Source organism: Oryzias latipes, chromosome 20, assembly GCF_053564925.1.
Source record: "Oryzias latipes strain Hd-rR chromosome 20, Olatipes_Hd-rR_3.1".
Classification (NCBI taxonomy): Eukaryota; Metazoa; Chordata; class Actinopteri; order Beloniformes; family Adrianichthyidae; genus Oryzias; species Oryzias latipes.
This window is the reverse complement of record NC_136256.1, coordinates 4,375,001-4,402,977: the sequence shown is the minus strand read 5'-3', so window position 1 is coordinate 4,402,977 and position 27,977 is coordinate 4,375,001. Positions and strand designations below refer to the sequence as shown.

At 44.2% G+C, this 27,977-nt stretch overlaps 1 protein-coding gene and 1 long non-coding RNA gene across 9 annotated transcripts in view; both read right to left on the bottom strand.

Annotated features, from left to right (window-relative positions):
• Window positions 1-27,977, bottom strand: part of LOC101166998 (uncharacterized) — a 73,439-nt gene that overhangs the window by 15,931 nt on the left and 29,531 nt on the right. For 5 of the 8 annotated variants that reach the window (XR_013652394.1, XM_011488616.4, XM_020712705.3 and 2 more), the window contains exons 20-49: window positions 27,012-27,122; window positions 25,193-25,303; window positions 24,643-24,753; window positions 22,834-22,941; window positions 21,808-21,918; window positions 21,094-21,201; window positions 20,751-20,861; window positions 20,242-20,352; window positions 20,026-20,136; window positions 18,310-18,420; window positions 18,109-18,219; window positions 11,772-11,882; window positions 11,249-11,359; window positions 11,054-11,161; window positions 10,501-10,611; window positions 10,276-10,386; window positions 7,796-7,906; window positions 7,601-7,711; window positions 7,421-7,519; window positions 7,240-7,350; window positions 7,044-7,151; window positions 5,165-5,275; window positions 4,843-4,953; window positions 4,395-4,505; window positions 4,149-4,259; window positions 3,501-3,608; window positions 3,313-3,423; window positions 3,066-3,173; window positions 2,781-2,891; window positions 1,840-1,950 (exon numbers count right to left, since the gene is read on the bottom strand). Coding sequence is in view for 7 of the 8 variants with exons in the window: in XM_011488616.4 (XP_011486918.2) it covers window positions 1,840-1,950; window positions 2,781-2,891; window positions 3,066-3,173; window positions 3,313-3,423; window positions 3,501-3,608; window positions 4,149-4,259; window positions 4,395-4,505; window positions 4,843-4,953; window positions 5,165-5,275; window positions 7,044-7,151; window positions 7,240-7,350; window positions 7,421-7,519; window positions 7,601-7,711; window positions 7,796-7,906; window positions 10,276-10,386; window positions 10,501-10,611; window positions 11,054-11,161; window positions 11,249-11,359; window positions 11,772-11,882; window positions 18,109-18,219; window positions 18,310-18,420; window positions 20,026-20,136; window positions 20,242-20,352; window positions 20,751-20,861; window positions 21,094-21,201; window positions 21,808-21,918; window positions 22,834-22,941; window positions 24,643-24,753; window positions 25,193-25,303; window positions 27,012-27,122 (3,300 nt within the window). In the remaining variant the exon portion in view is untranslated. The remainder of the gene's footprint in view (window positions 1-1,839; window positions 1,951-2,780; window positions 2,892-3,065; window positions 3,174-3,312; window positions 3,424-3,500; window positions 3,609-4,148; window positions 4,260-4,394; window positions 4,506-4,842; window positions 4,954-5,164; window positions 5,276-7,043; window positions 7,152-7,239; window positions 7,351-7,420; window positions 7,520-7,600; window positions 7,712-7,795; window positions 7,907-10,275; window positions 10,387-10,500; window positions 10,612-11,053; window positions 11,162-11,248; window positions 11,360-11,771; window positions 11,883-18,108; window positions 18,220-18,309; window positions 18,421-20,025; window positions 20,137-20,241; window positions 20,353-20,750; window positions 20,862-21,093; window positions 21,202-21,807; window positions 21,919-22,833; window positions 22,942-24,642; window positions 24,754-25,192; window positions 25,304-27,011; window positions 27,123-27,977) is intronic. The other 3 variants (XM_020712708.3, XM_011488617.3, XM_020712715.3) reach the window with 3 other exon arrangements.
• Window positions 17,500-17,896, bottom strand: LOC111946601 (uncharacterized). Its single transcript, XR_013652396.1, has 3 exons — window positions 17,810-17,896; window positions 17,673-17,754; window positions 17,500-17,597 (listed from the first exon to the last, which is right to left on the bottom strand). It is a non-coding gene; the product is annotated as an uncharacterized LOC111946601 (long non-coding RNA).

The following is a 27,977-nucleotide window of genomic DNA, read 5'->3' as shown; positions in this document are numbered from 1 at the left end:
AAGCAGAAGGCCTGTGCCCCCCAGCTTACCCCAGCTTTGATTTTCTGCCCCCCGGGACTCTGCTGTAACCCACATATCTGAGTGCAAGCATCATCTGTGATCTTCTGCATTTGAGCCGATGCTTGAATTTATGATTTATGCCAAAATTCACCCATTTCAAGCAAAAAAAGAAGAAAGCTCTACAATAATGTTGTGTTTAGAAAGAACAGACAAGAGGTGTTCATGATTTTTCAGACACATTAAGGGACAGTTGTGTCCAAACAGTCTCACCTCTCTCCAACAGTAAGTTTTTCAAATCCAGTTAAGAAAAAGTAGTTTTCCTTTTATTTTGGAAGCCAAATCTAAATTTCTCAATCTTTTCCCTTCAAGTGTTACCGTATTTTCACGACCATAAGGCGCACTGAAAGGTCTTAAATTTTCTCCAAACTGTAGGGGGCGCCCTATGAGGCGGTGCACCTAAAGTGTTGTTGTGGGACTTCCGCAGAGGAGTGGAAGACGGCATGAAAACAAACTCAGTTTTTCTCATCATTCATTAGTCATTTAAAAACAAGGTTTTCCTCCAAAAAAACACAGACTGGTTCTTTTATTAACCCGCTCTGGAGGCTCTGAGGGTCCGAACGGGGAAGTGAACCCCATAAGGAAGATCAGCTGTTGGCCCTGGAGAGGATCTCCCCCGCGGTCAGAAACGTCACCGCAGGAAAGGTTCAACACTAGCATGCAAGTTTTACCGGTATGTGTTAACGTGCCCGTGCCTTAACACCTGGTGCGCCTTTTTTGTATGTGTCAAATACCGAAAAATTACCCATAGCTGAGACCGCCCCCTTCAACCCAGTGCGCCCTATGGTCATGAAAATCTTCTTCACAGTGAATCAGCATCTTCCATGAACTCAAGGACCAGAGTTCTGCTGGTTTTACAGATTTCCCTGCCGCGCGCTCACTGATCACCTGGTAGTTTGTTCTCCCAATAAGACGCTGGGAGGGCAGGGTGAGTAAAAAAGTCCTATTCTTCTGTGTCCTCCTTTGCAACCATCATGTCACCACTTACCACAGCCACAAACATCTTCTTTGTCTCCTGACTGCCAGCTCTAACCTCAAACCTCTTATCCTCCCAACCTCATCTCCAGATGAAGTCAGTATCATCGCTAAAACTTACCTCAAAGTTTTATTGCACGTTTTAAACCCATGAAGCTACAGTAAAACACGTAAAAACAGTAAAAACAGAAGCTACAGTAAAAACACGAGGAAACGTTCACTTTGTTCCAGTGAAATAAGTGGAGAGAAAAACAGCAGGAATGACGCGTCTATGTATGAATCCAGCCCAACACCTAACACTTGTGCCCCAATTGTTACATGAACTCTCTAGATCCAGATCACATCTGTGGGACGGAGGCTGAGCAGCATCAGGACCTGAAGCATCAACCCCAGCAGAGCTGACTGCATGTCTATCTTTGACTTCCACCACTTAGCTGTGGATGTGTGTCTGCCCCAGTTCTTATCGGTTTGGGCAGTAGGTCAGCGTCTGTGTCTTCAGGCTGTGGAGCACAGCACATCTGCTGCCTCCACTCATGCTCCTGCAGTGTGTGCGTGTGTGTACACCTAGAGGATTGTGGGTCGCTGCAGGCTGTGCCGTTCATCTGCTCTGCAGTTCAAGTCTGACCCGTCTCTGCCTGCCTCACACCCCGCTCTCCTCAGCTTTAGGAGGATCATACTCCAGCATGTGTGGCCTTAGTGTACGGAGGATCACTCCTCATTAAATCCACACAAACACTTGTAAACAAACTTGGTTGTTGAAACCGGCTCCAGAAATGACAGACATGCGTCAGACCTCTTTGCACTCACATCGCTCTGTGCTTTGGTCAGCTCCTTGGCAAAGACGGTCTCGATGGTTTGGGGCATCTGAGCGTACAGGCTGCTGCCAGCTTCCCTCTTGTCCTCCTCCCTGTAAGCTCTCTGTAACACATTCAAGGCTTTTCCTCAACACATTATCAGACCGCTGAGTCACTTTGTGAGCTCTCAGTCACAGTTCAACAACAGAATCTAATCAAAGTTTCTGCTAAATTGATTCAGCAAACTCATGAATTAATATTTTAAAAGCAGGTTGCTGCTTTTTTTGAACAAAAACAACTTTAATGTCTAATAATAACACTGAAAAATCTGCATGTCAAATGGCTAGTGATGGTGGCAGCGGTAGGCCGGTCGACCTGTGATTGGAAAATTGCAATTTCGACTGTGGAAGTGTCCTTGAACCCTTGAACCCCACCGTCACTGAACCCCACCTTGCCTCTGGTGGTTATCGGTTGGTGCCAGTGTTCAGCAGTGGAGCCTCCATCAGTGTGTGAATGGGACTGTGACTGTAAAGCGCTTTGGGCCTTCAGTGAAGGTAATAAAGCGCTGCACAAGTATACGCCAGTTACCATTTTCATAATCAATTGACTTTAGAGTGAAAATGTAACAAATGAATCAAGATTTAATCAAATTGCGCTGAATTAAAGATGTGAACCAAAAGAGGTGATGTGGCTTTGATGTACAGCTCTGTTTTAGAGTCGGTTACAGTTTTATAAATTTGTTTCGCTGGTTTGTGCTTTAATGAAACAACACATTCATCCAGGGGATTGTCCCCTTAAAGAGTATAAGGACACTTTATGACAAGTTCAGAAAGCCTGGATAATGGCTGCAGAGAAGAATGAAGAGATGAGCGAGGGCTGGATCAGCATTCCTGCAGCACACATTCATTCAAAATAATGATTTCCTCTGATATATCCTTGCAGACCGAAGCTTACCTCGCTGCTAAGCTGACTCTGTTCCTTTGCATGCTGAGTTTCTTTAGTCTCCGGCAGCAGAGAATACAGAGATTTCACCAACTCCTTCCTGCTGGCCTCTTTGTACTTGGTCTAGGAGTACAAAAAAGTAGATCAACAAATGCTTGGAAAATAACAATCCATGAAAAAAGAAATCTGTCTGCATTTTAAACAGAATCCTTATTCATTTAGTGTTTTGTCATTCAAAGTGATTGATGGAGTCATCAGGTGGAGGTAGAAACAGCAAACCAGCAGTGAAGGAGTCACCTGGCTGTGCTTGTCTGCCATCTCCTTTATGAACTGAGTCTGCAGAGTCTCAGGCAGCTGAGAGTACAGAGAGTTAGGCAGGTCTTTCACGTCCTTCTTGTACTTTGACTAGAAGACACACATGTGTGCAGTTTCTCATGAACGATGCATTGAGGAGTCAATTCAACAGTAAGCAGAATGAAGGAGAAATTATTGCAACGTTTACATCAAACTGGGCTTCAGTTTGAGCTTTTCGACTGCGTCTCACCTCACTCTGAAGCTCTGAGATCTGCTTGACAAACTCCATCTCTTTGGTTTCTGGCATCTGATGGAAGACGCCGCTGCCGACCTCCTGCCTGCATTTCTCCTTGTATTTATTCTGTAACGAAGAACCAAGACAGGATGCTAACCGGCTCATTCAGATGATTCCATCCTTCGCTCTTCATTTTATTGGACCTCGCTCTGCAGCTCCGTGACGGTTTTGGCGAACTTCGTCTCCTCCGTCTCGGGCAGCAGGTGGTACAGGCTGGAGCTCAGATCCTTCTTACCTTCCTTGTACTTCACCTGGAGAGAAAAAAACAGCTGAGAACCCTCATCCACATTTACCAAACGCACCATTGCTTTGATCTCAAGAATATTGGACAATACAGCACAAAATATTTATTTAAAAACATTGTTTTTTAATTTATGCTACAGTAAACATGATTCTGTTTCCTGTTTCTAAATTGTTCTAAATCTCTTGCAGAGATTTGAACCTTCAATACATCAGAACAAATCCAGTTAGTCATTGAACCCAACACAGCTGATTATAGAGTTGAAAGGGGAAGTCGTGTTTATTTTTTGATATTATTTCATATTTTTTTCATTTAAGTTCTGGGGGAAACATCACAGATTTAGTCATGAGAAAGTCCAAATTCTGTCTAAACACATGCACCGCTTAAAAATCTGCATACTTTGTGTTTCCTGGATAAAACCAACAGAACTGAGATATGCAACAGCAGAAAAACAGAGTTTTAACTCACTGCTGTTGTATCACTACACAACAAACTGCTGCTATGATTTAAGAAACAGGGATTACAAAGGATGACTAAACCTTCTATGTACCTGGCTCTGCAGCTCTGTGGCCTCCTTAGCGTGTAGAGTCTCCAGAGTTTCAGGCAGTTGGTGGTACAGGCAGCTGCTCTCCTCCTTTTTGCTCGCCTCCTTGTATTTAGCCTGAAGGTGTCCAAAATTTAACAGCAGATTTATCAGCTTAAATCAAAACAACTAAAAAGCTTGAGTTTAAATCCAGCCAACACAACACAGACAGGTGGAACTGACAAAAGGACTGAAGGAGTTGGAATTTCTCACCTCACTCAGCAGCTCAGAGACACTTCTCACAAACTGAGTCTCGTTGGTTTCAGGTAGGTGAGAGTAGAGGCTCTGAGGGAGACACTTCAGCCCGTCCGCCTTGTATTTACTCTGCATGCAGACAGAAGGATGCAGAGAATTGAGAATCACAACACTTTTGCAGGATTCAGATCCCCCGCAGATCTGCACATCTCCATCATGATAAAGATCTTCTGATGTCACCACGATAGCATTGAGTATTTTTGTTGTCCAGCAGAGAAAGTGGGCGTGCCAACACCGTTTGAACCACAGGCTGTCAGCAGAATAGCCTCAGCTGATGTATAAATGCCCTCCAAAAAACAACCAAAACAAGAAAGCAGACCCCCAAAACTTCCTAAATGAACAGCTGAGGACTTGTGTTTGGTTGTGCCTGAGCCTCACTGTCTTTCAGGAGGAGGTGGTGTCTCACCTCACTCTGCAGCTCAGACATCTTGGCGGCGAGCTGCGTTTGGGCCGTCTCTGGGAGCTGAGCGTACAGACTGGATGACATGGACTCCTTTCCGCTCTGCTTGTACTTGTTCTGGAGATGAAAAAAGGTCACAGTGCGCATGTTCCTCATATTATGGCAGACAGAGGTGCAAACGTATGGGGAACATGCAATCATCTTCAAATAAGGACATGCTGTGGATTCAGCAGGGAGTGAAAGGAGGGAAGTTCTCTTAAACGCTCTTGTGCTCAAACATGCCTCCATGAAATGTGAATGAGTGAGAGTGAATAATGAATGCGTGTACCTCGCTCTGCAGCTCAGTAACCTCTTTAACACGCTGCGTCTCCAGAGTCTCAGGGAGCTGGTGGTACAGAGAGCTGCTGCCCTCTTTCTTCACAGCCTCCTTGTACTTGACCTGAAGCAAACGGGAGGCTGACTAATGACAACTGGCTTTTCCAGAACTGATAACTGGTTAATTTTAGCCCGCAGCAGCAGTCACTGACTGCAAGGACCATTTGGTTTTTCGCAGTTGGAAAGATTTCTGCGCCTTTGAGCGATAATTTGACCCCTGCCACATACCCGAAAAGTCACCAAAAATTGGCGCACATCTAGGATAAATTGAAAATGAATTTTCGGCAAAGAGAACATCACCCCCCCCAAGACGAAGATATCACGGCGAGAAATTCCGTAAAAAAAATGAATTGGCCGAAAATCGCTTATGGGGCCAAAAACAAAAAGTTACAAAATACAGTGGTCTGAGAGAAAGTTTGGGCACCCCTGATAATTTACAAGATTTTTCTTCATAAATCATTGGTTGTTTGGATGATCAATTTCAGTTAAATATATTATATAGCAGATGAACATAGTGAAATTTTTGAGAAGTGAAATGAAGTTTATTGGATTTAAAGACACTGTGAAATAATTACTTAAACAAAAATAGGCAGGTGCCCCTTGTTATGTCCATTGCATTAAACCAAAAAAAAAGATCATGACCTGTAATAAATTAATCTAGTTAATCTATTTTTAATCAAACCTAATAATGCTGTGAAAAGCTTCATTTTGAGGTATTTAAATTAAAGGGCCTATTAAATGAGCGTTTAAGTTTATAAAAATGTTCATTCCTCACTATAAACAACCCTAATCACACATTTCTGAGTATTCCTCTAAAACTCCAGGCCCTCACAATCCACAAAAATGGGTGGGTCCTCATGAACTGACGTAGACCAATGAGAACAGCTCTTCCAGGAGGAGTCGTTTTTACTTTATACTGTATAAAAACGACAAAGTCGGACACTAATGACATCACAGCCGCGATGAGTGTGCAGCGTACAGACGTAGGCTTTGTCTGAATTCATTCAGTGCGCACTACATAGTGCACTATATGAGAAGTTCTTTATGTTGCCTTTGAAAATTGAACTAAAACGTAAAAACGTTGGGATCTTCCGTCCTGCTGGAAGGAACAAATAACATGAATGAAAAAAAGAATTCCCATAAATGCTTGCATATTTATGCAATGATTTCATCCCATTTTTTTTATTGTACCATTGTCTGGAGTCGGGCTGACCAGTCAGCAATAAAAGGTGTAGTTTCCTTTTATAAGCTAACTTTAAAAGTCCTGGACCAAAAGCCAATAAAATGCCATCACTGTAGGATTCTAGAAAATCCCAATTTATTAAGTTTTGAAAGTGAATACAGCATTCTTTGTTAAGATTGATTTTTAAATGTATTAACGGTCTTGCCCCAGAGATCAAAAGCAACACGATTCATAAATATCAATCCCAAGGTGTCACCACAAAGGGAGCTGCCAGACTTCTCACCAAGCGATCTGCGACAAAAATCATGTGCAGGCCACCGGCGTGACCACACAGGTTCGCCCATTTTTGCACATAGACAGCCCATATCCACCTGTAAGGGCAGTTATGACAAAGGCTTAAGCTGAAGCTCAACAAAATTAAAAAAATAACAACAGAAGACAAAGACAGTCAAACGGACATCTCAGTCATTCAAAAAAAGGTTTTACAGTTTCATTTACTTATAACAGCAAAAACACTAAATGTTATTGAAAAACATCTCATCTACTTCTTTTATTCACTTGTTATATCTCATAGAAAAACAGCAGTTTTTCTGCAGCATCAGGGCTACTAAGGGATCCTATGATTAAACTGGATTAAATGAATTCTCACCTGGCTGTGCGTCTCTGACATCTCTTTGACAAACTGAGTCTCCAGAGTTTCAGGCAGCACAGAGTACAGCGTGTCGGGCAGATCCTCCATGTCCTTCTTGTATTTCAGCTTACAACCAAAAGAAACAACAACTTAACAAATGACATCCAGACAGAGTGGGAGCTGGGATGAGACGGAGGCAGAAACGTAGCTGCACCTCGCTCTGGATCTCTGACATCTGCTTGGCAAACTGTGTCTCTGCCGTCTCAGGGAGACGAGAATACAAGTTTTTCCTGCTCTCCCTCTTTGCCTCCTCTTTGTACTTCACCTGAGGAGAAAGCAGAGTTGACTGTGAACCCGTCCAGACGACCCCGTGAGGCTCTTTGCGTCTTCCTCACCTCACTGTGCATGTCTGTCAGATCTTTAGCCAGCTGTGTCTCTGTGGTTGCAGGCAGCTGATGATACAGAGAGCCGCTCTGCTCCTGTTTGTACTTCACCTGCACAGATTCACGGGGAGAGCAGAGTTCACCCTCTGAACGTTAGTTCACAGAAATACAGGCTTGCAGCGTAACCCCAACCTGACTCTGCAGCTGGGAGACCTCTTTGGCGTGCAGAGTCTCCAGAGTTTCTGGCAGCTTGGAGTACAGACAGTGCAGTGCTTCTTTCTTCCCTGCTTCTTTGTACTTGGTCTAGAAGACAAAGGTGCAAACCAGCAGGTGTCATCTCCATGTTTTCGGCTTTAGCAGGAGGCCCCTCACGTTTCTCATCCATACCTCGCTCTGGACCTCAGACACAGATTTGGCAAACTGGGTTTCATTGGTCTGTGGGAGCTGGGAGTAAAGGCTGGTGGTCTGGCTCTTCTTCCCATCTTCTTTATATTTGATCTGAAAATTGAGAAGATGAGGGAAATCAATCCTGCCCCAAGGCCCCCAGAGCGTAGAGCAGGGAGGCAAGGAGGGACAGAGAGCGCAGCCCCGGCCCAACCAGGAGAGCAGCTCCCCACCGCGCCAGGAGGGCCCAGCGCCGGGCCCCACCGAGAAGAGTGCCTGCAGCCCCAGAGGAGCGCCTCATCACCACCCAGGAGGTCTGGGCATCCTCCCGCCCCTCTCAAGGTACGGGCCAGGACCCCCTAAGGACCCGCTCCGCGCTGCAGGCAGTCACCCACTCCTCACCCACACCCACAAGTTTCACCTGTTTCAGTCAGACAACTCTTGCAGTAAGAAATATTTATTTCACATACTTAATTTTCACATTGTTTAAGTTGGGATTCACATTTTTTTCGTTTTGGCATAAGGCTCCATTCAATTCCATAAGATAATTTTCCATAAAACTTTCGGGTAACAAAACCCCTTAACGGAGCCCACAGGTGGAAGCCGGGGAGGAGGGAGGGGCGAAGAACGAGCGCTGAAGGTAAGAAAGAGAATGAACAACTGCACACCTGGACTTAAATCGGACGCTGAGCAGGTGAGTTAATTGACTGACCCGCCCTAGGGGAGTAACCTGTAAAAACAATGCCGAGTGTGCCTGCTTGAAAATGCGACGGGTCGCTCATTTCTGCACCGCGGCAGGTCCTGATTTTGTGTTGAAGCATGATGCTTGGACCAAGGAAAACAAATTCTACAGGGTTAAAGCATTTCTAACCCCCTTACTCTGTCATTATTCATTTTTAGAGAGTGCCCTAGTTTTTCATCTGAGCATTTTAATGTTTCTCTCTTTTATGCGCATGACGAGGGCCGAGTAGTTCTGAAGGTCCCCAGCTCATCAGATTTATGCAGGGCTCCAGACGAACCTTTTTGGTTACTAGACATAATATCCAAAGTCCACCAGCCAAATTAGATTTCTACTAGCCCAAATTTTCTCCAGAAAAATCATAAAAGTATTTGAAAGCAATACAGTTCTTCCCTTTATTTATGAAATTTCAGTTGATGAAGGAGAGTAAAGATTAAAACTAGCAATGAACAAATATCATGCATAGAAAAAACATGCAAATATTGAAACATGTGCCAAGTTATGCATTACTGTGTGTAGCTGAGAGTATTAGTCATTTGAAGAGTTACAATGGCATGGAGCAATAAGCGAGTGTGTGTTTGTGTTCAGGTCAGTGTGAGTAAATTCTAGAAATTACCAGCGCACCTGAACGCAGCAACAGTGAGCACTTAATGACAGCACATTAGTGTGGAAATTCCATGCAGCCCCTGAATGCACCTCCAGCTGCAGCAACTGTGACTGTTAAATCTGTGCGATACTCAGAATGAAATGTTTGAAGAAACTTTGGGATGGATGTTTGGAAGGCAGACACTTCAAAGTCATGGTTGTGAGTTTGAGCCCCCTGTCACTGATGATGATGAACAATGCCTCACCAGCCAAAGTGGCTGCTGAAATGCCTTTTCTGTAGCCAAAACAATGTTTTACGAACTTTTGGTGGGCGGGTGTTAATTTAGGGCCCTGGATTTATGGGTTTCTGAGCAAGGCATCAGCACATTCCTTTGTCCAAACAGCTGTGTGACAAGGGGAATGCTGCTCATTGTACAAAGAGACGTAAATACTTTAGTTCCAAATTCATAACATTTTTAATTTTTAAACAACAGAAATAACGAAAGAGTCCCTGAAATTGTTCTAAAGGTTTAGGTCAACAAGCGGAGGCTCAGAGTGAACTGAAATCAACCCGGAATTCTGCAGCACTTTCATCATTAAATCCTTTTTAGATAAACGTGTTTTAACATGTGTTAAAAAGTGCCAAACCCATTTCAGTCTGACAACACATGCAGCAAAGCAGATTTATTCCATATTTCTTTTAGTTTGGCATAAGTCTCCATTCAGATACATAAAACAAAGATCTCCATAGAAAACTTTGGTATTAAACTACCCCCAACGGAGCTCACAGGTGGAATCCGGCGAGGAGGAGGGTGGGGTGACGAACGCAGAGCTCGCAGAAATGGAAGAAGAGGATTGGAAAGCACCTGGACTTAAGTAGGACCCTGAACAGGTGAGTTGATTAGACCGAACCGCCCTCAGGGAGGAGTAACCAGGTAAACGCACTGCTCCTGTTCCCTGCCTGAAATACTCCCAGGTCGTTCACTTTATGAATCTTCTAGCACATGTGAGCCAGTCTTTTTAGGAAAGATCTGCACAAGGTTTGATATGCACATATCCCAGGAAGCTCTTTCTTTTCTTTGCATTTGACACTTCTATAATCAAACAGAAGCTTCTGCCTGAAGGAAAAGGGGAGGAGCGGCTGTTTGCAGAAGCGTACCTCGCTCAGCATCTCTGTCATCTCGCGTACAAACTGCGTCTCCGCGGTCTCAGGGAGCTGAGAGAACAGAGGCGATTTCATCTCCTTCTTGGCGTCATTTGTGTACTTTTTCTGTCAGAAACAAGGAGGCGGAGTGACAGAGGCTCATTGTAGGTGCAGCTTTGCCGAGGTTACGTAAAGTTTGGGATGAAAAATGAAAAAAAACAACAAAGAGAGCTGCCTCACCTCGCTCTGCAGCTCTGACGCTTCTTTGGCGTGTTTGGTCTCCAGAGTTTCCGGCAGTTTGGAGTAGAGAGACGATGCTGACTGCTCCTTGGCCGCCTGCCTGTACTTCGCCTGACATACAAACACATGTGACATAAGAACCTCTGTAACGACTGCTCCATCTCATCACTACTGCAGCTCATCTTGAAACCCTCTGTGAAACCAGCATTTATCAGACCTCAGCTAATAGGAATTCAGCCTGTTCTTTTATTATTGTTAGACCACTGCAAAAAGAAGGAGCATCAGATTTCTTTCATCGTTGCAACATCTTCTCATGCTCTGTTTTCATCTGACTGCATTTAACTGCATCGCTGAAAGCTGGAGTCGCTGAAAGCTGGAGTCGCTGGAAGTTGCGTTCACCAAAACAAACATTAAACCAAACCCTCATCCTCATCAACACAAATGCAAAGAGGAGAAACTTTCTTCTCCTTTCTGCTGCTTGCTGGCAGCTCTAGCCCCGCCCCCTCCGTCGTCATACTTCAAAAGTGTTAGTGAAACAACAGAAAGCGGTCACCTGGCTGTGCGTCTCTGACATCTCTTTGACAAACTGAGTCTCCAGAGTTTCAGGCAGCACAGAGTACAGCGTGTCGGGCAGATCCTCCGTGTCCTTCTTGTATTTCAGCTTACAACAAAAAGAAACAAAACTTAACAAATGACGTCCAGACAGAGTGGGAGCTGGGATGAGACGGAAGCAGAAACGTAGCTGCACCTCGCTCTGGATCTCTGACATCTGCTTGGCAAACTGTGTCTCTGCTGTCTCAGGCAGGTGGTGGTAGAGGGGGGAGGACATATCCTTCTTACAGCCCCCCTTATATTTCACCTGCATCACAAAAACAGACAAACTGAGCCAGTCGTCTCGCAGCATCACAGCTGTCTGGGACCTTTTGAAGGTCTGATGGTGACTCAGAACGGATGGAGGTTTTGAACCATCATCTTCTTCATGCTAAACAAACCTCACGCCTTTGCTTTTCTCTCCTGCTTTGGAAGAAGTCTGCATTGTTGTCTGAGCAAAATGTTATTTCTAGTTCGGCCTCCTCCGTCTGCTGCAGACGGCTCAGGGTGTTAACACTACTAAACTCAAAGGTCACCACAGAACTATAATCAACTGGAGTGACTGCATCATAAACATTTATTGCTGAGTAATCTTTTGACTGTAATTCAGAAGATTGCAACAGAGAACAGTGTTTAAAATGTGAGGCCAAAAAGTGTTTAGTTAAAAAAACACACATCACCTCGCTCTGCAGCGCCGCCGCTTCTTTAGCTAGTTCAGTCTGGGGGGTCTGACGAAGGCTGGAGAACAAACTGCTCTGCTGCTGCTTCTGCACATCTTCCTTGTACTTCACCTGCAGGAAAAAAAGACAAAAACTGACGGTGCTGCACGTCTGAGACGGCAAAGACGTCAGCATCCTTCACCTTGAACTGCTGACCTGGCATCAATCCTGTCACTCTGAGCAGTGACGGTCGGCATCTGTATCACTTAAAGTCTGAGCTCTGCATCACCCTGCTAAACTGTGGCTGGACGTTTCTTTTTGCTGGACTTGTGGTAAATGGATTTAGTAAAATACGTAAATGGCAGAGTGAGGCCTCTTCTGATTTGTGTTTCACCCAGACTCTGTAGCCCATTGGCTGATGGATTAGACCAGAACATGAACATATCAGTCTTCGGTGAGCCGACACAGTCCTGCAGATCACTTTGTCCTGTCTCATGCAGGGTGCTCTGTGTAAACCAAAGTTTTCTTTTTGTTTGAAGTCTCCTGCTTTCTGCCTTTTAATCTCTTCTCATTAGAACTGAAGTAAAGCAGCACCTTCTGGGGGAAAAGATGTTTTGGGCTTAGAAACCTGTGCGATGGAGCTTCACCTTCATGCTGCAGATTTGTCACTCAGGAATGAAAACATTGATTTAGAGAGAAGTGTTTTTATAAAAATAAGAGCTGGGGGCTCATCCGGGATCTAAAGCTAGATTTTTCAAAGCAGCTTATTTAAAAATGTTGTATTTCTTTTAGAAATATAAGCAGGGATTTTTGTTCATGTTGGTATTTTAACTGTCTAAATTTAAAATCTAAGTCTTAATGCTGAATGATTTACCCCACAGTGTCATGGTGGCCTGTCAGTTACTCTCCCCCTCCCCCACCTTCTCTGCCTTTGACGCGACCAGCTGTTCTCACTCACCTCATCACTGCTGCAGCCTTCTTAAGGAGTCTGTGGATCTTCAGCCGACGCCAGTTCGTTGTTCCTCCCATGGTGCTTAGTCTGACCTATCCTTGCTCCTGTTTATTGCCAAGTTTCATGTCTTTAATTATCCCTCTCGATCTGCCTCAGGAATTATCCACTCTGATACTCACCTGGTCGCAGTCCTCTGGTCACTCGTGCTTCGCTCCTGGATCTCCTCGTCAAGACGCCTCCAGCCAGCTGACGCTCCACCTTCTGGGAAGACGCCAACACTCATCTTCAGCCAAATTAAAATCTACTTCAGACTTACCTCCTGTCCGAGTCTCCTTCCGGGTTCCAGCACTTGGGTCATTCAGAATCTGCGTCATATCATGACAGAACGAACTGGCCAAACTTCTGACCCAGCTGACCCGGTGGGGCTCCGTCACGCCATCGCCCTGCAAGGAAACCTCCTGAGTAGTCAAGCGGACGCTCTAACTCAAATGTCCACAGCCCAGCAGGATCTATTTCGCCGTCTCAACAGCATCTCTCAGAAACTGTTTGAATTAACCAGTCAATCCTCTTCCCCTGCAGCCGCTGCCCAAATTCCTAGTTCCGGCAACAACCCCACTTCCTCTTCCGCCTTCGTCCCGGAAAATGTCCGTCTACAGCCGGAACCTTTTTACGGCAACGTTGAGACCTGCGGAGGGTTCCTGCTTCAATGCCAACTAATCTTCCAACAGGCCCCCAGGTATTATCAGGCCGATCACAGCCGCATATCTCTGATTGTTAATTCACTCCGCAGCAAGGCGCTTCAGTGGGCTCAGGCTTTCCTAGCCACCCATCCCATCACACACCTACCTTTCGACCGCTTCATTGGGGAATTCCGTCTAGTGTTTGACCAACCCAGAAAGCAGGAAGAAGCCACCCGGCGGTTACTGAGTCTCAAACAAGGTAACCGCCCGGTAAGTGACCATCTAATCGACTTCCGCATTCTGGCGGTTGAAGCAGGTTGGCCGGATCCCGCACTCAAAGGCATCTATTATCAATCGTTGAACGATCGCATTAAAAACCACCTATGTTCACAGCCAGAAGCGGTCACCTTTGAAGACCTTGTCGCCGCCTCCTTGAGGTCCGATGTTCGGTTACGTGAACGCCACGCCGAACAAAAGCGTAAGCCTCCGCCGCCTTCAGCTACTCTCGTTTCCCCGGTTAGGATTACCCTACCATCCAACCGTGATACTGCTGCTTGCAATCTTGACAAACCCATGCAAATTGGTCACGCCAAGCTTTCCTCTGAAGAAAGACAAAGACGTCGTGATGAGGGATTATGCTACTATTGTGGTCAGACTGGTCACATTGTCTCTCAATGTAACGTCCGGTTAAATTTTCGAACCCCCCCGTTAGTTGACAGGCCACGGGGGGAAAATCCTGAACCAGCACCTAGCTCTAAGTTCTTGTTTGTTCCTGTCAAAGTCAGTAATAAAGGCCAAGTATTTGAACTCCAAGCACTTGTAGATTCTGGTGCAGAGCACAGTTTAATAGACCAACGTCTTGTTCATGACCTCTCGCTTTCAGTCGAAGACCTTTCCACGCCTATCAACGCGGCCGGGCTGGGTGGAAAACAACTAACTCGCATTACTAAGCGTACCAGTCCTTTTCTCATTCTGACCTCCGGTAATCATCGTGAATACTGTCAGTTTTTTGTCACTCAGTGCCCTCAAACACCCATAATTCTTGGCTTCTCGTGGCTCCAGAAACACAATCCGCATATTGACTGGGTTTCACCTCGCGTCGTTAACTGGAGCACCTATTGTATGGCCAACTGCCTACACTCGGCCATGCCCATCACTAATTGTCCCGACCCTGGTCTAGGGAAGGATATCGACCTTTCTAAAGTCCCCTCCTGTTACCACGACCTTCGTTCGGTTTTTTCTAAATCCAAAGCTAGCGCTCTGCCCCCTCATCGTCCCTATGATTGCTCCATCGAGCTGTTAAATGGGGCTCCCCTTCCCAAGGGGAAGCTATACAATCTATCGGGACCCGAAAAAAGCGCCATGGAAAACTATATACAAGAAGCCCTCTCTTTGGGTCATATCCGCCCCTCTTCTTCTCCTGTCGGCGCAGGGTTTTTCTTTGTGGAGAAGAAGGATAAGTCTCTCAGGCCATGTATTGACTTCCGCGAGCTCAATCAAATCACGGTCAAAGACAAATATTCCCTACCATTACTCGAATCTGTGTTTGACTCGGTACAACAGGCTAAGATTTTCTCGAAACTCGACCTCCGTAACGCTTATCACTTGGTACGCATGCGTGACGGAGATGAGTGGAAAACGGCGTTTAACACCCCGTTGGGGCATTATGAATACCTTGTTATGCCGTTCGGTCTTACCAACGCCCCTGCGGTCTTTCAGCGACTTGTAAATGACGTCCTGAGGGATTTCCTTAATAGGTTTGTTTTTGTTTATTTGGACGATATTCTTGTTTTTTCCACCGATCAATCCCAACATGAACATCACGTCCGTCTAGTTCTTGAGAGGTTGCTCGAAAATCAGCTTTACGTCAAAGCAGAGAAATGCGAGTTTCACGTGTCCTCCATCCCTTTTCTGGGCTACATCATTGAGGCTGGCAATATCCGCCCTGATCCAGCTAAAATTGAGGCCGTCACTCAATGGGAGATACCGCAAACTCGTAAAAAACTGCAACAGTTCCTTGGGTTTGCCAATTTCTACCGCCGGTTCATACGTAATTATAGCAGTATAGCTGCCCCACTCACCCAACTCACCTCCATAAACAAAGTTTACGCCTGGAACCCGGAGGCTGATGCCGCCTTCAGAAAACTCAAGTCCCTTTTTGTGTCTGCTCCCATCCTGATTCAGCCCGATGTTACCAAACAATTCATCGTGGAGGTGGACGCCTCGGACTCCGGTGTAGGAGCTGTCTTATCACAACGCGAGGACACCGGTAAACTCAAGCCCTGTGCTTTTTTTTCACGGAAACTAAGTCCCGCCGAACAAAATTATGACGTGGGGAACCGTGAACTTTTGGCCATAAAATTGGCATTAGAAGAATGGCGTCACTGGCTGGAGGGAGCAGAAAAGCCTTTCCAAGTATTAACTGATCATAAGAACCTGGCTTATCTTCGCAGTGCCAAACGACTCAATTCCCGTCAGGCCCGGTGGTGCTTGTTTTTTGATCGATTCCATTTCACAATCACCTATCGTCCTGGCAGCCGCAACATCAAACCTGATGCCCTATCTCGCAAATTCAACACCTCCGAGACTACCTCTGACTCTCCTATACTTCCTGCTTCATGTTTTATCGGCAATCTTACCTGGGAGGTCGAGAGCAAGGTACTCCAGGCCCAAGGAGAGATTCCTGATGGCATCTCCTGTCCTCCGGGCACTCTCTTTGTTCCAGACGCCCTAAGATCTGAAGTCCTCACATGGGGACACACATCCCGCATTGCCTGCCATGGAGGGGTTTACCGTACCTCCCGACTACTCAAGCGTCGTTTCTTTTGGCCCACCATGGAGCGCGATGTCAAGGAGTATATTGCGGCCTGTACCACCTGTGCCCGCTCGAAAACCTCCAACCGGCCTCCCTCTGGACATCTGCTACCCCTGTCCACGCCCAGCCGTCCCTGGTCCCACATAGCGGTGGATTTCGTCTCCGGACTACCACCGTCCCAAGGCCATACGGTAATCCTGACTATTATTGATCGTTTTTCCAAAGCCGCTCAGTTTATTCCCCTGCCTCAGCTGCCTTCAGCCTCTGAAACGGCCGACGTCCTCATAAATCATGTTTTTCGTCATCATGGAATTCCCAGCGACATAGTGTCTGATCGTGGACCTCAGTTTACGTCGCAAGTTTGGAGGGCTTTCTGTTCCGCCCTGGGAGCCACCGTGAGCCTCACATCGGGCTACCACCCCCAATCTAATGGACAGGCAGAACGGGCGAACCAAGAACTGGAAGCAGCTCTCAGGTGTCTGGCAGCCCAGAATCAAGCTGACTGGTCCAAGTACCTGGTGTGGGTGGAATATGCCCACAATTCCCATTCTTCCACCGCCACTGGCATATCTCCTTTTGAGGCATCCTTGGGTTACTCACCCCCTTTGTTTCCTTCTCAGGAATTGGATCTGGCAGTGCCCTCGGTCCAGCTCCACCTCCAACGGTGTCGGAACATCTGGCAGCAGACCAGGGCGGCTCTCCTTCGCACTAAGGAGAGCAACTGCCAGATAGCCAACCGCCACAGGGGGGTGAGTCCCAGTTACCAGCCTGGCCAAAAGGTTTGGTTATCTGCCCAAAACATTCCTCTCCAAGCCTCATCCCGTAAATTGGCCCCCAAATTCATCGGGCCCTACACCATTGACCGGGTCGTCAATCCCGCTTGTGTCAGGCTGCGTCTCCCGGCAGCCCTTAAGGTGCATCCCACGTTCCACGTTTCTCAGGTCAAGCCAGTCACTGAGAGTCCGCTTTGCCCGCCGTCCACTTCCCCGCCACCCGCCCGTACCATCGACGGCGCCCCCGCCTTTACGGTCAGCAAGATCCTGGATGTTCGGCGCCGTGGGCGGGGTGTGCAGTTTCTGGTGGATTGGGAGGGGTATGGTCCGGAAGAACGTTCTTGGATTTCCCGTTCCCTGATTCTGGACCATACCCTCATTGACGACTTCTACCGGGCCCATCCGGATCGTCGTCTTGGACCGCCAGGTGGCGGTCGTTGAGGGGGGGGTACTGTCATGGTGGCCTGTCAGTTACTCTCCCCCTCCCCCACCTTCTCTGCCTTTGACGCGACCAGCTGTTCTCACTCACCTCATCACTGCTGCAGCCTTCTTAAGGAGTCTGTGGATCTTCAGCCGACGCCAGTTCGTTGTTCCTCCCATGGTGCTTAGTCTGACCTATCCTTGCTCCTGTTTATTGCCAAGTTTCATGTCTTTAATTATCCCTCTCGATCTGCCTCAGGAATTATCCACTCTGATACTCACCTGGTCGCAGTCCTCTGGTCACTCGTGCTTCGCTCCTGGATCTCCTCGTCAAGACGCCTCCAGCCAGCTGACGCTCCACCTTCTGGGAAGACGCCAACACTCATCTTCAGCCAAATTAAAATCTACTTCAGACTTACCTCCTGTCCGAGTCTCCTTCCGGGTTCCAGCACTTGGGTCATTCAGAATCTGCGTCATATCATGACACACAGGCCCACCTTATAGCCCCTAAAACGGTCACATTTAAATTAGAATGACCTCTAACGCCCTTCACATCCACTTAAGTAAGTAATTTTAGTTACACCCACTTATTTAAGTAACAAAAAGCATCCAGAAACATATTAGACTGAGTAATGTGTCTTTCTATAAACACACAACAGCAGAGTAAAAGGTGCTTTCATTTGAAACCTCAACACAAACATGGCTGTCTTGTCAGTACCTGGCTCTGCATCTGGGAAACCTGCTTGGCATGTTGCGTTTCCAGAGTTTCAGGCATCTCAGAGTACAGACAGCTGCCAGCATCCTGTCTGCCCCACTTTTTGTACTTTAACTGAAAAAATGCAGAATAGAACCCTTCTTATTCCCCTCATGTGACCACTTTTATCTTCAATCCCTCTTTTGTATTTTCTTCCCTTCTCACCTCGCTCTGCAGATCGGCTACAGCTTTGGCAAACTTGATCTCCTCAGTTTCCGGCAGCTGAGAGTAGACGCTGTGAGAGAGGCTCTGCATCCCCGCCTCCTTGTATTTGTTCTGAGGGTAAACATGCATAAACATGACCTAAAGACCAATATTAGCATAATCATCTTAAGGGATTATAGTCTAAAATAATATAACAGCTCAGGAGTTAGGTGACGGTGGTGGTATACGATTATTTTTAAAATTTCTTCCTTTCTTTTGGAGAGACCAGATGAAAAGACTCACTAATCAATAATTGATCAATTCATTCCCAGCTGAACTCATAACCCTGTTTGAAACTGGAGGTTGATGCACAGCCTGCAGATGGGAATCCGCCAGCTTTACACAAAATGAGATGTAAGGCCAGAAAGATGATGTGGTCCTCTTTCTCCCAATCACTTTCATGCAATTAATCAAAGTCTATGTGACAAAGTTAATATTTGAAGGATTCAGTGACTACAGTGATACAGTTTGTATAAATGCAAAAATGTCCATTTATGATTAACACGAACTATAATGGCTTCATTTGCATGTGGACAGACAAAGTCCTACCTGGCACTAGCAAGGTGGACCTACTAAAGTGGCCGGTAAATGTAGATATGGATTTCTTTATCTTTTATTACATTTTTAATTTAATATTTTTCCATGCATTCATGATGTACTGTATACATAATTGTTTGCTTTGATCGTTTGTTGTCTTTACGTTTTTTTTTTTTGACTGCTTAAAATAAACCAATTCCAAACATTATCTGTGATCGGAGACATCAACAAAAAAAAGTAAATGACTGATGCCTCCATAAATGCAGTTACTGTTTAACAAGTAAATAAAAAAAATTGGAGATTTAAAAATGAACTCCAAGAAAGTAAACAACAAAAGTTGCTTGAGGCGTGTCTTTATTAAACGTAAATATTAAAATAATATTCCTGAATATGCTCAAATGATGGAAACCCTGAAAATTAGAAAAATGCACAGAAGAGCAGAATAACCAAACCCTTTTGTTTATTCTTTCTGCGCCCGGTTATGAATGTGGACTACAATACATTATAAAAAGGGGGAAAATGTTTTTTAAAAAAAATCTACAAATGTGCAGACAGATATTCAACTGAACCCAAATATGATCCTGCAAACATGAAAAACAAATCTCTGCTAGAACATTGTCTGCAGACAAAAAATGAATTCATTTGACAAAGAAAACAGCAAGAGTTTGCATGAGCGTTAGCTGACATTTCATGCAGTTTTTGGTTTAATCTTGATTTTTCTTAGGGGGGAATATTGCTGGCATGTTTTAAATGTATGGACTGATTTGAGCTCTGTGCTCTCAGCTTTAAGCTTCTGGGTCATCAAGAACAGAACACATGAATTTAAATTTAGAAACGGTTTTCATGGCTGTGATTCTCGTGGGCGTGGCCTTTACCATCTGCTGTTCCCACTCTGCCAGAACACGGCTGCAGGTTTTCCAACAGTTAAGCTTCTCGTTTGAAACGAGCTGATGGTGAGACTGCCCCCCCCCCTGCAGCCATGTTTTTCCAGCATTGTCATGTGGGTGTTTTAACCTGAAGTAGACCTGCAGTGGGCGTCATTGCGAATCCATTAGGCTGCAGATGATGTTCTGGCACTTGAGGCAACATTCACCATCTGACGTCGTTCAGCATGCTGGAAGCCAGTCTAGCTGCTCTTACTTGACTCTGTAAGTCGGTGACTTCTTGAGCGAACTGGGTCTCCAGCGTCTCGGGAAGCTGGTGGTAAACAGGACATGACAACTCCTTCTTCACAGCTTCTTTGTACAGGACCTGCAACACAAGACGTGCAGCGTGTGAAGCTTCCAACAGTAAAACGATGTCAGCTCAGACGTTTTCCTCAGTGTGCTTTAAACAAAGAAGGACATGAAGGTGCACCTGGCTCTGCAGCAGCGCAGCCTCTTTGGCACGCCGCGTCTCCAGAGTTTCAGGTAGTAGGTGGTACAAAGGCGCTGAACTCTGCTTCTTACTCTCTTCTTTGTATTTAGCCTTGAAAAAAAATTTGGATAAAAAAACAACAAATTTAGGCTAAAGAATACTAAATATTTATCAAAGTGAAAATGAGTTCTTTCTTTACAATTTAACATTTATTTTCATAAAACTATAGAAATTATTTTTAGTAAAGAATAAACAAGAATAAATCCAATTCAATCTACAGAGTACTCCATGGCGACTAACAATCTATTTTATCATTGCAGAAAAGCAGACATGACTGTGTTCATGGACATTTTTAGCAGCCTTTCGTACACAGATTTATATTTTCTCACATCTGCATAAAGAAGAGAGTAAAAACCCCCACAAACAGTTCTTTTTTTTCAGAATAATTCCCTTCAGGGTCATGACCAGTGAATGACATCAGCCTTACAGTGAGCGATGGGCACACTCACCTCACTCAGCATCTCGGTCAGCTCTTTGGCGCGCTGCGTTTCCAGGGTTTCAGGGAGCACAGAGTACAGACTGACACTCAGGTCCTTTTTGCCGTCTTCCTTGTATTTGACCTTGTGAAAGAGGAATAAGACCAAAGTGGGATTCGCATCTTGGATTTTTCGTTTTCGGAGTGGAGCTGGGAGAAACATCTTTAGTCACAGATCCTGCTGAACGTGGAGCCTCAAAGCGTGGGATGTTTGCAGCAAATATCATCGTCAGAGTTTGGAGCTCTGAGGTGAACACATGGAAACAGCAGCTTCTCCTGTGAGATCCACAGAGGTCACCTGACAGAGGCAGCCGTACCTCACTGAGCATCTCCATCTGCTCTCTGGCAAACTGAGTGTCGAAGGTTTCCGGCATCGAATGGTAAAGACTGGAACCTTCTGTGGCTAGACTCTGCTTGTACTTCAGCTGCAAACAGATAACAGTGGATTAATTTCACAAAATGAAACCATATTCTGAATAAACACAGGGATAAAGTGTAATAAATGTATTTTTATTTGACCACTTTCCAAATACATACATAACCAGATATCTCAAATGTCTTTTTCTTTATTCATTAAGTCTATTTCTAACCATGCAGCTATAATATTTGAACATTTATAACTGTAACTGAAGCATGTGTAGTCTCAGATGTAAATTTCTCCAACAGAGACAATTCCACCGAAAAAAGACGCAGTTTTTGTAATTAAACAAAGAATCTGTGAACACAACAAGACAGAAACATATAATATTATACCATGGTCCGGGTGAAACCTTGCTTCTGATTGGCTGCTGGGTGTGAATTCAGTAAGGGATAATGGGCGACGAAGTGTGCATTATCACAAATTAATGCACGCCCTGAAAGCCTGAACCGTCAAACGCAAAGCGGAGGACGGTTGCTCCTGCGAAGTGCCTTAATTTCTGATAATAAGGAACTAAACGTTTACTGACTTCCACTAATCACACACATCACTCACCTACTCACTTAGCTTTGGCAGCAGATGTGACCTTTCTGAGTCAAAGTGTGTTTCCTACCTGGCTTTGCAGCTGAGACGCGTCTTTGGCGTGCTTGGTTTCCAGAGTCTCGGGTAGAGTCGAGTACATGGAGCTCATTGCGCCTTTCCTTCCGGCTTCTTTGTACTTCACCTGAACAAAAAAGGAAAAAATGACTCAAAGCTAGATAAAAATCTGAGATCAACTGTTAAGAAATGTTGTCTTAAGACCTACTGTCCACATTATGGGTTATGTTACCACAGTGTAGAGGGTTGGCCCAAATATTAACTTGGGTCGAAAGAGATTAATATTATTTTAGAGGCATAAAACTGTATTTAGCATGGAACCATTTGTGGTTTATAACAACTGAAACTTGAGTTGAAAATGTTAAGAAAAGTCTTGTTTTGGTAAAACAGCAGTGGTGAATTTTATTACCAGGTAAATCTTAGATATTAGCGGAGGTTTTTACTCGGAAAACCTTCAACATACTCTAGCAGTTATTATTGTTTAGTTTCTTACAAATATGGTATTTGTCTTTTATTTATTTTTCTATACCGCCTTTTTTAATAAAGAAGGATAATTCTGTGATGTTTCATTAGTTGGAAAACCAAATTTTTGCTTGAAGTCTTTGTGAGGACAGAACACCAACAGAATTAGGATTTGAGCTTAAACCAGAAGCGAGACATGTACATTTGTTTACTTGCGGTCTCCCACTATCTTCTTCATCAACTGAAAAAGCTTTTGAAAGATTTTAGCTGAGATGAAGTGAGAATGTGTCAGGTACGCTCCTCTCACAAACAAACTAACCTTGAAAAATGCCCCATTAAGAGACCTGAGTGGACTTCATAAAACAGGGCATGTTGGGTAAAATGCTGTTCTGTCGTGAATTCTCCGGTTTTGTTACAAAGCATCCAGATTTACTGGATGTGAAAACATAAAAAAAGCCAGAGCAGCAGCATCACAGACAACATTTAGGCCAAACGGCCTTCCGGGTCATTTAGACATCCAGCCTTGTAAAGCAGAGCTAGCTGTGTTGCTGCTTTTTTGTGGCGTCACAGAGAAACTTACCTCGCTCTGCAGCTCAGAAACTGTCTTAGCAAACTGAGTCTCTGCAGTTTGTGAAAGTTGGGAGTAAAAACTCTGCGCCAGGTTCTTCTTCCCGTTCTTGTATTTGCTCTGAAAAACACATGTAAGGCATTTATCTTCCAAACCTGAGGAGGGTTAGAAATGCTGTGAAGCTGTGAAAGGTCTGCAGCTCCATTAAAGCTTTCAGGCTGAGACCAATGTTACTTTAATCAACACTTATAACGGCTGAGGGATGAACGTGGATTCCTTGGTTTCTGTAGCTCTTATCTGCTTATTTATTCCATTAGTTTTAATATATATTTTTTGGTGTATTAATTTTTTTTGCACTTAATCTTATTCTCAATTTTATGTTTTTACTTCAATCTTATTTCGCATCTTATTATGATTTTAGTCCCAGTGTTTCTTGTGGGGATCTTTTCTACCAGGACTTGCTGGCTCGGTCGGTGGTTGTTGCCACGGTTGTTTCCCTAGCTGGGGCGGCTGGAGTTAAACATTGCATCCTCACGGCTGTGGAGTGGACCCCATTGCTGTCCCGGTCTGGGTGGGCACTGTGGCGACTTTCCTTTGACCGAGCTGCTCCTGGTATGAATGGATTCCCAAATCCTGTTTCCTCACAGCAGAGAGAGCCAAGCCTTCAGCGTCCTTTAGAAGTTACTTTTATTAGCATTCGTTGTTTGTGGGCTTATGGGATGTATGTGTTAACGGAGGGGAGTGGGGAGGGTGAAAGGTGGGTTGGGTTTTTATTGTTCTACTGTGTGTGTTCCTTGTTTTTAAATGTAAAGCGCTTCCAGTTACGCTAGACATGAGAAGCTCTTTTTTATATATAAAGTTGGATTTGATTTGATAGTCAGAGGTTAGATACTGTTGGCACAGGCTTCACTGAGGTAAAACAATAAAGGGATGATGAATTCTAACAAAAGAAACACCATTCTGACTGAAACTCTTCTGAGACGGCATCAGTGCTGCCCTGAAGAACGTCACAGCTCTCTCCAGCGCCTCAGAGATCTAGTTTGTTTGATCTGATCTAAAATATTTTAGAGGAAAAACAGGATTCAGGTGTTTTGACTAAACCCTCTTCAGCTCATTAAACAAACCGCTGCTTTTATCACTGTGCAGTTTGGGAATGACCAAGACAGAAAAAGGCTAAACTTTAGGTTCATAACTTCTGTAAGAATGGGGTTTGGTGCCAAACCTCCAATAAAATCGTGAATGTGCAATTCCTCTGGACAATGAGGGAATGAAGTCTGCAAATAAGGCATGAGCATTTTCACGAAGTTTTCATCTATACACATTAAAACAAAAAAACGTCTACTCTTCTTAATCAGATGATTTAATGATAAAATAATTTGATGATAAACTGATTTCAGAAATTGCAATAAAAAACCTGCAAAATGGCAAAAGATGATCCATGTGAGGACAACTATACACCTAAATGTCGTGAGTGTTGCCTTAAGACAGCACGTCAAAAGGTGAGAAGTTCAAATATTTATCTTAAAATTGCACCTATTTCAGATCACCAAACAAAAAAGGTGCTGCAATTCCTTAAAATGTGCAATTAGTAGAAGCATAGGACATCCATATTTAAGTATTCATCCTAGAAATAGTTCCACAAAGGGAAAACGGTCTTTGCTATGAAATAAACTGAAACTCGTAAAACATAAGATGGTATTACAAAAAAGGCCACAGGTGTTTTTATCAAACGACAAACTAAAATTCAGATGCATCCAAAAGCTGAATCCACACAGGTGAGATAAGATAAGAAATGCGAGGTGGTGTTGGACTTTTCTTTACCTCGCTCAGCATGTCGGTCACCTCCCTGGCAAACGCCGTTTCTAAAGTGTCGGGAAGTGTGTGGTACAGAGAGCTGGACAAGTCCTTCCTTCCACTTTCCTTGTACTTGATCTGTGAAAATGTTACCCAGAAAACATTACTATCAATTTGTTTTTACTTTGTGCAGAGCGGATATATAAGAAGGCCTTAAATAAAACATATGAGTCAGCATGATCGGATTCTGAACTCTAATAAAAGCATTTCCTATAGGAAAAATACCAACTACGGCTGTTTTTACTTTTACTAAAGTGCATTTTGTTATTTTTAATTAACTCTTTTGATTTTTCACATATTTTTAAAATTTACATATTACTTAATACATGAAACATTTTCTCAGCGATTTAGGATTACGCAACACTCTTGGGAATCCGTAGCTCATACTATATAAGCATGCTTTACAAAAATTACTCTTTGTGGTTGCTTGAAACTGCTTGTTGCGAGGCTTTTAAGTCATTCTACAGAATTGTTTTACATTCTATTGTCACAGATTCTTTATAATTCTTCATGTCACCTCACTGAGCAGCTCTGAAGCTTCCTTGGCCCGCTGTGTCTCCATGGTTTGAGGCAGCAGGGAGTACAGGCTGGTCTTCACCTCCTTCTTGCCGACCTCCTTGTACTTATTCTACAAATGTAAATAAAATAAAATAAACTCACTACCTTCTTAGCATCACCAATGCTATGTGTTCTTAGATTATTTTTTCTCAGACACGGTTTGTTTTTGTCAAACGTACCTTACTTGTTTCGCCGGAATACCTTCCGCCTTCATCAAACATGTAAGGTACGTTTGACAAAAACAAACCGTGTCCGAGAAAAAATAATTTAAGAACACAGGTTAAACTTGTAGACACAATGAACTTCATTGAATTATTACCAATGCTACATTTACTGATCTCTACTTTCAGAAACCACACAGGAATTTCCTAAAGGTTTTTATGTGTAAAAACACGACAGCAAAGCAAGCAGCGAAAAGTCTGCAGTTTGTGGCCTTTTATTCTCTAAAAATCTACCGGTAGTCTTTGGAAAATTACCCACAAATCCTAAATTAACAGCATGTGCGATCTGTTTGTGCAATTTGCTGCTCTTCTGATCTTTGATAATCAGGTATTTACTTGTGTACATTTCAGCAACCACTAGCACTGAGAGAAGCCCTTTTTTAATGATAACACTTATTAAGGATGATGAGTCAATAAAGGATAGGTGGGTGAAGGCCATCATCAGGTGATCCTTATAACATTTATGTCAAAACACTAAAAGAAAATAGCCGTATAGTGAAAAGGAAAATTCTGCCGAGGATGATCACATTAAGAGCAGGCTGACTCCTAAATCGAACAGTCTGGACGATCCTTAAAAAAATAAGAATAAAAGTCAACTTCCCAGTATGGCAGCTGGGAGATCATTCCTAACAGTCAAGCTGCACGGAAGCAGTGCGCAAAAAATGCACGAGGAGTGTGCGTTTATCACATGGACGGCACTAACAGGCCACTTGCACAGTCTGCAGGATTTTGGGTGGGGGGGGTGAAAATGGTCACTGAGAGGTCGGTCAGTGGTCTATTTCATGTGGGCCACCCCCATACAGATTGGCCTGTTTTTCACCTGCAGAGACAGCCATATCCAGTAGGGTAGTTGAGATACAGGCATTATGTATGAGTGTATGAGCAAAGACATGTGTTTGTGCAGGTTTTACATTTACATGAGGGTTATTTGGGTTTGCAGGATGTTTGCAGCTATTAGGCAAATATCTGCAAATGGTAATGGTCACAATCGACCTCAAGCAACGTTTGTTGTCTATTCTGTTGTTGTTTTTTCAATTATCAGTCCTTTTATTTTTATTCCTTTTTTAACCCCACCCTGTTGAAGTGTCCTTGGGTAAGACACCTAACCCCACCTTGCCTCTGGTGGCAGGTTGGTGCCAGTGTTTGGCAGCAAAGCCGCCATCAGTGTGTGAATGTGTGAATGGGACTGTGACTGTAAAGCGCTTTGGGCCTTCAAGGAGGGTTGAAAAGCGCCTTACAAGTATACAGCATTTACCATTAAGCTCCTCCCTTCTCTCCTCTGTCAAATTCAAGAGGTTCGCTTTGTGTTTGTGCAGCTGCTGGACAGGACATATTTAACCGTTTAACACCGAAGCTGTCGCCGGCTACAGGAAAAAAACACACCTTCTTTAAACTACCGTAACTCTTTGAACGTCTCCACAACTAATATATCTCCAACAGATTCTGGCACAAAGCAAAGCGCCTCTGCACTGATATGCAGCGCTTTACTGATCTTCTGTTAGTAATGTGCTGCATAACAGCACAAAGCTGCTTTTTCCTGTGAATGTCGATTCTTACCTGGCTCTGCAGCTCGGACAGCTGCTTGGCCAGCTGAGTCTCTGTGGTCTGAGGAAGCTGATGGTACAAACTGTGCTGAATCCTCTGCTTCAGACCGTCTTTATACTTCACCTGTAGCAGAGGAATGACAAGAGGAGCCACCTTCATTCCCGGAAACTCTTACAAGTGAAAGTTTTGCCTTCTTTTGAATTCACCTCCATATCTTTTAATAAGGAAAAACTACTTGCTTCCAGCTTAATATAATTTTAATCAGCACAGCCTCACCTATGCAGCGCTAACTTTACTAAAATACAGAGATTCTGTCTTAATTTTGCTGTGGGAATCCCAAAAACATTCAAAAAAGTTTTATTACAAGTTAGAATCAAAGTTTTAGGAATAATTTCAATGAAACAAGGAAAAATGCTTTAAACACACTAATTTACATGTTTTGAATAAAAATACAACTAAGAATAGAAGTAAAATTCACAGATTTCTGTGAGGCACATTAGAAACCCTTTCTGTTCAGTTGAGCACATAGACACATCCCAAACCTGACACACCTCCATGCTGTGTCCTTCCTGATGTTATCATACAGGCAGTATCTACGCTTCAGTCTGTCTGTTTGGCTTCAGCCTCCAGGCAGCCTTAAAAATTTGTCTTCTTTTTTTTCTTTTTTGCAGCTTTTCTATTTGTTTTTTCACAAATGGTCCTAATTGTTTCAGTGACAAATAAAAAAGAACCAACAGTGAGCGGGTCGTCCGCGGCAAAGACCAGCTCGGCAGAGAAAGTGTGACGGTTTCAGACTAGAAGTCCCCTTTCCATCTCCCTCTGCCTCTGCTCCCCCCAAAGGTAAAAGTTAGTCCTCAGATGGCAGCTCTGAAGCCGGCACCAGTTCCTCCTCCTCCATGGATAAAATCCACAAAATGCCTGATAGACATTTATCTTCCGCCAAATTTTTAAAAATATTCTAAGAAATTTCATGTGTCA